Source organism: Staurois parvus, unplaced genomic scaffold, assembly GCF_062004578.1.
Source record: "Staurois parvus isolate SC_StPar_1 unplaced genomic scaffold, SC_StPar_1.0 ptg001376l, whole genome shotgun sequence".
Taxonomy (NCBI): domain Eukaryota; kingdom Metazoa; phylum Chordata; class Amphibia; order Anura; family Ranidae; genus Staurois; species Staurois parvus.
In genome coordinates this window covers 779,820-790,600 of record NW_028319172.1, presented here as the reverse complement: position 1 = coordinate 790,600, position 10,781 = coordinate 779,820, and the positions used below count along the sequence as shown (strand labels likewise).

Genomic DNA, 10,781 nt, shown 5'->3' with positions numbered 1-10,781 from the left:
TTGGGGAAAGGTTTTTGTATAACCCTGGAGTCCTGAGTTTGGGGAAAGGTTTTTGTATAACCCTGGAGTCCTGAGTTTGGGGAAAGGTTTTTGGATAACCCTGGAGTCCTGAGTTTGGGGAAATGTTTTGGATAACCCTGGAGTCCTGAGTTTGGGGAAACGTTTTGGATAACCCTGGAGTCCTACGTTTGGGGAAATGGTTTTGGATAACCCTGGAGTCCCGAGTTTGGGGAAAGGCTTTTTGATAACCTTGGAGTCCTGAGTTTGGGGAAACGGTTTTGGATATCCCTGGAGTCCTAAGTTTGGGGAAACGGGTTTGGATATCCCTGGAGTCCTGAGTTTGGGGAAATGTTTTTGGATAACCCTTGACTCCTGAGTTTGGGGAAACGGTTTTGTATAACCCTGGAGTCCTGAGTTTGGGGAAACGGTTTTGGATAACCCAGGAGTTCTAAGTTTGGGGAAAGGTTTTTGGATAACCATGGAGTCCTGAGTTTGGGGAAAGGTTTTTGGATAACTCTGGAGTCCTGAGTTTGGGGAAAGGTTTTTGGATAACCCTGGAGTCCTGAGTTTGGGTAAATGCTTTTAGATAACCCTGGAGTCCTGAGTTTGGGGAAAGGTTTTTGGATAGACCTTGAGTCCGGAGTTCAAGGAAACTATTTAAATATCCCTGAAGTGAATTATGCAGGCACACCAAGGAACTTCTATTCTGCAGAATCTGCTTCAAGCATAACCCACACCACGCGCTTTGTTGGCTGGTAGGCTTGCACGCAGAATCTCAGCAGGGCACTAGTGAGGGGTGCTGACTTTCCAGTATGAGCCCTTCTAGAGGTTTCAAAAGAGTTCAGAGTTCCATCTGGGAGATGGCAGAATTTTATTGATCGATCAAATGAATATTTGCCTGTGTGCCAGACAACCGATCATAATACAGATCAATGAAATGTTTGTGTTCAATAGATTGTTTCTGATGAATGATATTTTCATTTTATACAGTATGTGTTACATTGCTCGATATTTTAATCAATAATGAATTGTTGGCTATCGCTTGTACCTAAACCAGTCACAAGTTGCTATGTGTATGATCACGCTAGGTTTGGATAGCATAAGACACAGTTCAAACCCTTGTCTTTCTTTTTGTGTTGTATTTGGTCCCATTCCAGAGATTTTCCCTTCGCTTTCTGTCCTGGTGTTGTCACAGGATAATAAATGAAGGGAAACTGTTCCAACAGGAAACCACGATAAAAACCTTTCTTTTTGCTGAGTCAACTCCATAGCTCTCCAGTCAACAGGGAGTATCAGCTGATTGGGGAGCTATAGCATCAGACCTCTGCAGAGGGACCGCTGCTTCCACACACAGAGCAAGGGTCTTTCTCAGCAGCATGCTGGCAGGGGCCAGACTTTTTTTTATCTCCAACTGTGGCTGCTTTTTTAATGAAAAAGAACTGTAAGACTTTGCCCGCCTTTTCTTTTGATGCCCATGGAATGTACACTGCTCAAAAAAATTAAAGTAACACTTTTAATCAGAGTCTAGCATCAAATCAATGAAACTCCTGGGATACTGATCTGGTCAGGTAAGTAGCAGAGGGGGTTGTTAAGCAGTTTCAGCTGCTTTGGTGTTAATGAAATTAACAACAGGTGCACTAGATGGGCAACAATGAGATGACCCCCAAAACAGGAATGGTTTTACAGGTGGAGGCCACTGACCTTTGTTTCCCTACTCTGACTGTTTTTCACTAGTTTTGCATTAGGCTAGGGTCAGTGTCACTACTGGTAGCATGAGGCCATACCTGGACCCTACAGAGGTTGCACAGGCAGTCCAACTCCTCCAGGATGGCACATCAATACGTGCCATTGGCAGAAGGTTTGCTGTGTCTCCCAGCACAGTCTCAAGAGCATGGAGGAGATTCTAGGAGACAGGCAGTTACTCTAGGAGAGCTGGACAGGGCCGTAGAAGGTCCTTAACACATCAGCAGGACCGGTATCTGCTCCTTTGTGCAAGGAGGAACAGGATGAGCCTTGCCAGAGCCCTACAAAATGACCTCCAGCAGGCCACTGGTGTGAATGTCTCTGACCAAATAATCAGAAACAGACATCATGAGGGTGGCCTGAGGGCCCGACGTCCTCTAGTGGGCCCTGTGCTCACTGCCCGGCACCATAGAGCTCGATTGGCATTTGCCATTGAACACCAGAATTGGTAGGTCCACCATCAGCACCCTGTGCTTTTCACAGATGAGAGCAGGTTCCCCCTGAGCACATGTGACAGACATGAAAGGGTCTGGAGAAGCCGTGTAGAACGTTCTGCTGCCTGTAACATGGTTCAGTATGACCGTTTTGGTGGTGGGTCAGTGACGGTCTGGGGAGGCATATCCATGGAGGAACGCACAGACCTCTACAGGCTGGACAATGGCACCCTGACTGCCATTAGGTATCGGGATGAAATCCTTGGACCCATTGTCAGACCCTACACTGGTGCAGTGGGTCCTGGGTTCCTCCTGATGCAGGACAATGCCCTGCCTCATGTGGGGAGAGTATGCAGGCAGTTCCTGGAGAATGAAGGAATTGATACCATTGAATGGCCCCCACGCTCGCCTGACCTAAATCCAATAGAACACCTCTGGGATATCATGTTTCGGTCCATCCGACGCCGCCAGGTTGCACCTCAGACTGTCCAGGAGCTCAGGGACGCCCTGGTCCAGATCTGGGAGGAACTCCTCCAGGACACCATCCGTGGTCTCATTAGGAGCCCCCCTCCCCCTATGTTGTCAGGCATGCATACAACCACGTGGGGGTCATACAGACTACTGAGGACCATTCTGAGTTGCTGCAATGACATTTCAGCACAATGGACTCGCCTGCTGCACCATTTTTTCACTTTAGAGATCCAGCAGGAGATTCCTTCCCATTGAGATCTGATGGGTTTTCAAAGTGTTCTTTTCATTTTTTTGAGCCGTGTATCCTGCCAATTTAAAGTGGTTGAAAACCCTTCCATATACCCAGTGAAGTGACTGGCCTCAGGTGATACACAGAGATCTGTTTATCTGCAGTCTTCTCTACATCCATTCAAAGCCCAGAATGTATCCAGTTTGTCTAAGCTTTCAGAAAGCAAGGGGTGGGAACAGGGGCGGACTGACAACTCATGGGGCCCCCGGGCAATAGGGGATCATGGCGCCCTTGTGTCCCTGCCCAAACTCAAAAAAGCCTATGAAAAGGGTACCAGGGGCATCTCATGGGGCCCCCTACTGACCCCGGGCCCTCGGGCAGTGTCCAAGTTTCCAAATGGTCAGTCCGCCCCTGGGTGGGAAGCTGAAATTACACTCTGCAGAGCTCAGTGAAAAGAGCTCTGACAGCTGATTGGAGGGAAGGGACCTCCCCTCCTCCACACAGCGCACAAGAACAGAGCTGTGGCTGTCAATCACAGGTTTTGCGCTGGAGCTCCCTACCTTTTTATTCTTGGTGTCAGGAAAACTTGTCAGAAGTGGCTCATGCAGATTCCAGTGCTCTGGACTGAGACAAGTACACACAATAGAGGGATATGCTTTGTTCATATTTCATGTCTGAGGTTTACAACCCCTTTAAGCTGCAAGTTTAGTTGTGTTTTAAGGAAACTCTTTGGATAAGCAGCTAAACGTCTTCAACATTGCAGAACAATTTCGGCTGAATGTGACTTCTAGCTATACCAGGACCTGGATCAGGGAGAACCTTCATAGACAACATTAGAGTCAGCCTTTGCGTTGGTTCAGCGATCGCTGATGGTAGCTTCAAGCATCTCCCCTCCTTTGAATGATGCCAAATGAACACTTTAGCTGTCGTGACCTAAAATAGATTTTATTTTCCTCTTTCTATAAAACACACTTATTTGAAAAAGTGACAGAAAAAGGGAGGAAGGCTTCAGTATAATAAATAAAATAGATATACACACAGGTGTAGCATCTGCAGCAAGTAGTGTTGTGTCGTGGCGGGTGGGGTGGCTACATTATTAATGAAAGGGTTAAGGTAGGTATTGGATTCTGGTGTTGTTGAGGGACTTATGGAGGGAGAGCGGACAACAAGGACGGGGGGGGGGGTCAACAAAGACTTTACAACTGAGATTGTATCTGCTTATATTTTGCCTTCCCTGGTCACCCCCCCCCCTTCCCTTCAAAATCAACATGCTAATTCAATTTTGAAATAAAAACGTTCTGATCTGATGGCATACGTTATTTTAGACCCAGTGATCTCATCACTGAGTCTCTGTGCTTCTCTATGCGATGCAGGCAGATCATGGCTGGTGGGAAAGGTCGACAGGGTGCTGTAGTTAGCTTCCTAAAAACGTCACAGCACCCTGCCTCAGTACTCCTCAAAGAGCTCCCAGTCGTGATGCAAGCAGTGGGCTGGTTGTTGGGGGAAGTTATCGCAATGCCTTGTTGGGTTGGTGTCAGTCTGGAAGAGTGGCTTCATTTGCATTCAGAGCTTTCTATGTAAGGCCTACATGTGATGCTGAGCCTCCATGATTGACAGAACTGAAATCCAGGGGCGGGCCAGGGATAAGGCGGGGGAGGAAATTAGAGGGGCCCTATCTGTCTTCAGGCTTGACTTCTGGCTGCAGCTTCTAATGCACAATTGTGAAAAGCTCAGAGCGTGCAGCAGGAGCAGACTGACAACTCATGGGGCCCCCGGGCAATAGGGAATCATGGGGCCCCTGTGTCCTTGCCCAAACTCAAAAAAGCCTATGAAAAAGGTACCATGGGCATCTCATGGGGCCCCCTACTGACCCTGGGCCCTCGGGCAGTGCCTGAGTTTCCAAATGGTCAGTCCACCCCTGGTGTGCAGTGAAATCAGAGCAAGTCATGCCAGTACAACAGGGCAAGACCAGGGGCAGACTGACAACTCATGGGGCCCCTGGGCAATAGGGGATCATGGAGCCCCTGTGTCCTTGCCGAAACTCAAAAAAGCCTATGAAAAAGGTACCAGGGGCATATCATGGGGCCCCCTACTGACCCCGGGCCCTCGGGCAGTGCCGAGTTTCCAAATGGTCAGTCCACCCCTGGGCAAGACTAAGAGGAAGGTCAGATTTAAAGTACACCTGTAGTTACAGAGAAAATAATATACATTGAAGAAGGTGGCTAGAATAGCTAGGCCTTGCCTGGTTTTTCTTTTTATGACGAGGAGTATTTTGGAAAGATGGGCCCATCATCTTCTTAATGTTGAGATATCATGCACATGGCCACTGCTAGGAGCTTAGCATAGACCCACAACCCTAATCTGAATGACATTTAGGACATTTTGTTTGCTAAAACATGTTGTGTTATAAATATTGCCTCTTGCTTCAACTTTTTCAGTGCCGATCTCCTCCAGTCTTCTTCACCCGCTACCTGTCCTCAGGGGTGTATTTACCACAAGGCAAACAAGGCATTTGCCTAGGGCAGCACTTTTCAGGAGGGGCAGCACTGCCCCTTGGAAGAAGGGATGGAAGAAGGGACACACGTGGCAAGGGGACCTGGTGGGTTCCGAGAGAGGCTGTGGGTTTCATGACGGTGTATGCACAGCCCGACTCTCATTCCTGGGGATTTGCCAGTCCTGGTTTAAGGGTCCACCACTAAAGATTGATGGTCTCAGCTTAAAGGTCCACCACTACAGATTGCCGGTCCTGGCTTAAAGGTAAATCACTAAAGATCGATGGTCTCAGCTTAAAGGTCCACTACTACAGATTGCCGGTCCTAGCTAAAGGGCTTAATAAAACCAAATTGCCAGTCCTGGCCTAAAGGCCTGCTCTTACAGACTGCTGGTCCCAACCTAAAGTCTTGCAAAGACAAATTTCCAGTCCAGGCTTAAAGCTTTACCATTATACTTTACCATTCTCGACCTAAAGGTCCACTACTATGGATTGCCCATCTTGGTTAAAGGGCTTAACCAAACCAAATTGACAGTCCTTACTTAAAGGTCCACTACTACAGATTGCTGGTCCCAACCCAAAGTCTTACAAAGGCAAATTGCCAGTCCTGGCTTTAAGCTCCACTACTAAACTTGTCAATCCCGACTTAAAGGTCCACTACTACATATTGCTTGTCTCGGCTTAAAGGTCCACTACTACAGATTGCCCTTCTTTGGTTAAAGGGCTTAACCAAGCCAAACTGCCAGTCCTGGCATAAAGGTCCACTACTACAGATTGCTGGTCCCAACTAAAATATTAAAAAGATAAATTGCCCGTCACTACTTAGAGCTCCACTGCTAAACTTTACCAATCCCGACTTGAAGGTCCACTACTACAGATTGCTAGTCTCAGTTTAAATGTCCACTACTACAGACTGCCACTATGACAGATTGCTGCTCCCAGCTTAAAGGTCCACCACTAAAGACTGCTGGTCTCAGCTTAAAGGTCCACTACTACAGATTGCCTGTCTTGGCTAAAGGGCTTAACAAAGCCTCATTTCCAGTCCTTGCTTAAAGGTCCACTACTACAGATTGCTGGTCCCGACTAAAGTCTTACAAAGACAAATTGTCAGTCACGGCTTAGAGCTCCACTGCTAAACTTTACCAATCCCGACTTAAATGTCCACCACTACAGATTGCCAGTCCAGGCTTAAAGGTCCACCACTACAGATTGCCAGTCCAGGCTTAAAGGTCCACCACTACAGATTGCTGGTCTTGATTTACAGGTCCACAGCTACAGATTACCCATCTCAGCTAAAGGGCTTAAGAAAGCCAAGTTGCTAGCCCTGGTGCAAAAGGTCCACTAGTACAGATTGATGGTTTTGGCTAAAGGATTTAAAAAAGCCAAATTGCCAGTCCAAGTTGAATGGTCCACTACTACACATTACGGGTCCCGACTTGAAGGTCCACTACTAAAGATTGCCAGTCATGCCTTAACTATCCTCTGAAGGCTGAAGATTAGTAAATGTCGCTGTCTGTCTGGCCTATCAAATCTACGTTCGCCAGTGACAGAGGATAAAAGAATTCTATATTAACCTTTAGCGGAAGCCAAGAATACTAGAAGAATCTATTGAGTGGAAGGAGTTTTTGCTGCTGTTTTGGGGTATCCTGTACCCCCAACTCTCTTCCCCCCGGACGTTAAACCAAAAAAAAAAAAAAGATTCAGTATAAGTCTGTCATTTGGTTGCCACTGGTGACCCAGTGAGTGTTTGGGTGCAACTCTGGGACGAATCATTGGTAGAGAGGTTACGAGGGCCCATAAAAACTTAGCAGCTCCCGAGGGGGTCAGTGCCACATATCAGATTTAAATATTCTTTTTATAACCCTTTGCAGCCATAATCTACTTGCATCACAGAAAGATTCTTGTTGGGGGCTGTTGCCTGTACATGACTCTATACTGTGCAACCTCCCTCTTAGGCTCTGGTGTATGTGTGTGGGTGAAGCTGTAGTATGCTCAGAGCTAGGTTAGGGTTGGAACCAGGGAACAACCTGCCCGGCCCTGTTCCTGGGCTCAAAAGATGAGAATACGGCAATGAAATGTATTTAGCCAGCAGAGAAGGTGCAGAAGATGAACGTACAATGGAGGCAATCAGCAGATGGTGTGTCGTATAGGACTGGAGTGTACCCTCTGAGGATCGAGTATCTCTACGAGGAACTGTCTTTGCTGTCCATAACAACTGGATTCCCAGGTTGTCTTTATAGTGCAGCAAGGGAAGAAAAGATAAAATAGAGGGCTTCTGGTTGCTACATCCAACGAGGAGGACTTCCTGCAGACCCTGGTGAGCGTAAGGCTCAATGTCACCAAACAATCCCTAAAGAATGATGGGAAGGAAACGGGAACACTGACTGGAGCCCTAGGGTGAGCAGGTTGGGGGTCAATGAAGGTACATTTATAGGGATGAATAGGGTGAAGAAGGGGGGAGGGGAGTGGTTATGTCTCTGCTGCATTAAATAGCATTGCAAGTATTCAGTTCCAGATCTTGAGGAAACTGTCCCATGATCCTGTCGCCACAGCCATGCCATCCGAGGTGACACCAAGACAGCTGACGCGATTGTCGTGGCCGGAAAGGACACCTGTGGAAAATCACCACCATTTTAAAAAATGGACATATACATTTCTCCTAACCTAAAAGACATTTTGCAATGTGATTGGGTTTTCAGCTCATCTTCTGGTGTCACCTCCTGGTGCGTTCTCTATGTATTTGGAGAACCTGCTAGAGGGCACCAGTCTGACAACCAGCAAGAACATTGTACTAGTCCTTGATTCTTCGATCACATTGTCCAGTATTTCTCCTAGAACCTCCAACATATAAGCCCAGATGAAAGGGAAGTTGTGAGCCCCCGAAATGCGTTGAATTTATATATTATTGTTCTATCAAGATTAATAAATCTATACTGCACTTGTCATAAACACGAGGCTCTCTCATTCTGTATGCTTTAAGTTCATAGTAGTACCTCATCGCAGGCTATCCCCTCTCGCCTTGACTATTGTAACTCCCTCCTCATTGGCCGACCTCATCGCAGGGTATCCCCTCTTCAGTCTATTATGAATGCTGCTGCCAGACTCATCCACCTCACTAACCGTTCTGCATCTGCCACCCCTGTCTGCCAATCCTTTCACTGGCTTCCACTTAGTGTCCTCCACTCCTCTCTGCCAATCCCTCCACTGGCCTCCACTCAGTGTCCTCCATCCCTCTCTGCCAATCCCTCCACTGGCCTCCACTCAGTGTCCTCCACCCCTCTCTGCCAATCCCTCCACTGGCCTCCACTCAGTGTCCTCAATCCCTCCACTGGCCTCCACTCAGTGTCCTCCAACCCCTCTCTGCCAATCCCTCCACTGGCCTCCACTCAGTGTCCTCCACCCCTCTCTGCCAATCCCTCCACTGGCCTCCACTCAGTGTCCTCCATCCCTCTCTGCCAATCCCTCCACTGGCCCCCATTCAGTATCCTCCATCCCTCTCTGCCAATCCCTCCACTGGCCTCCACTCGGTGTCCTCCATCCCTCTCTGCCAATACCTCTACTGGCCTCCACTCGGTGTCCTCCATCCCTCTGCCAATCCCTCCACTGGCTTCCCATTGCCCAACGGATAAAATTCAAAACATTAACAATCACATATAAAGCCATTTATAACTCCGCCCCAAATTACATCACCAATCTTGTCTCCAAATATCACCCAAACCGTACTCTCCGCTCCTCGCACGACCTCCTGCTCTCTAGCTTCCTTGTCTCCTTTTCCCATGCTAGTCTCAGGACTTCTCCAGAGCTTCCCCCATCCTCTGGAACTCTCTACCCCAATCTATCAGACTATCGCCTACTCTGCTCACTTTTCAGCGATCTCTGAGAACCTCTCTCTTCAGGGGAGCCTATCCTGCCATCAGCTAATAATGGAATCTTCTACTCCTCCTACCAGTCCATCCCCCACAGTTACTACCTTTTGTACCACCAGCCCCTCCCTCTTAGATTGTAAGTTCCAAGGATCAGGGCCCTCCTAACCCTCTTGTATTGAACTGTATTGTTACTGTATTGTCTCCCGTTATATTGTAAAGTGCTGAGCAAACTGTTGGCGCCATATAAATCCTGTATAATAATAATAACAGTGAAGGCATCAGTCTCCACCATTATATGTTTACTTGTTGGGTTATCCCTGGATGGTATCAGCATTTGACGATGGATCTGACCCCTACCCACTCTATCCAAAACTTTCAAAAAAATGCCTTTTTATACACTTTAAGTTTTAATGAAGATCTCCGATCTACTCCACCCCTATTTGAAAAATATAGTCTTTCAACTCACCGACTCTTTCGCATTTTAGCGAGTCCCAGAGGTTGCAGTTGAAATCATCATATCCAGCGAAGAGAATGCGCCCGCTGCGGGAGAACGCCACGGAGGTGATGCCGCAGATGATGCTGTCTTGGGAGTAGACGCTGAGCTCCTGGTCAGCTCGTAGGTCAAACAGGCGGCAGGTGGCGTCATCGGATCCCGTACATATAGCCTGACCGCTGGGGAAGAACTGTATACCGAAGGAAAGCAGAGAAGATAAGAATGGGTATACATGTGATAGAACCTTTTCAGCAGTGGCGTCCCAAGGCAGGTGCGGGGGGTGCGCGCCGCACCGGGTGACACCTACCGCACGGGGTGACACCGGAGCTGCTCCACAAAAAGGTAAGTTGTAAAGCAAGCCGACGATCGTCTGCTTTCTTTACAACTTACCTTTTTGTGGAGCGGGTGTGGTGTCACCCCTTATAGGTTGCATGCCGACGAGGATCCAAGAAAAGGTAAGTTGTAAAGAAAGCTGACGATCCCCGCAGGATGTATCGGATCTGTGGATTGGGGAGCATAATGGATCGGAGTCTGATCCATTATGCTCAATCCGCAGATCCGATCCATTCTGCGGGGATCGTCGGAGGGGGTGTCACCAAGTGTCACCGCACCGGGTGACACCTACCCTAGGGGCGCCTCTGCTTCTCAGTACATGGTATACATACCCCAAGCTATTCACCCAGCCACATTCACAATCCTGTAATGGCACATATAGCCATTGACTATAGATTTCTGCTCTTATGCCTCATTCCCAATTTGCACATTCATCTGATAGTCATTTTTTTTTTTTGCCTCCAGAATACTCACACAGATGGCATTGATGTCTGACTCGTGACCAGTGAACGTCTGTCTGCATTCGCCTTGTCGGATGTCCCACAGCTTGGCGCTTGCATCGCATGCCCCAGAGATGAAGAGGTTAAAGTCGGGAGACACAGCCAAGCTCATACAGTCACCCGTGTGACCCACAAATACCGTCTTCTGTGCACCCGTCTCGATGTCCCAGAGGGCGCTGGGAAGGGGAAGGGAACTTGTAAGCAAGGTGAAGATGATACAT

The 10,781-nt window shown here is 48.0% G+C and overlaps 1 protein-coding gene across 1 annotated transcript in view; it reads right to left on the bottom strand.

Moving 5' to 3' along the window:
- Positions 1-3,801: 3,801 nt before the first annotated feature.
- Positions 3,802-10,781, bottom strand: part of GNB3 (G protein subunit beta 3) — an 89,318-nt gene continuing 82,338 nt past the window's right edge. The window contains exons 8-10 of the mRNA XM_089661718.1: positions 10,535-10,736; positions 9,701-9,917; positions 3,802-7,980 (exon numbers count right to left, since the gene is read on the bottom strand). Coding sequence (XP_089517844.1) covers positions 7,874-7,980; positions 9,701-9,917; positions 10,535-10,736 — 526 coding nt within the window. The 3' untranslated portion in view covers positions 3,802-7,873. The remainder of the gene's footprint in view (positions 7,981-9,700; positions 9,918-10,534; positions 10,737-10,781) is intronic.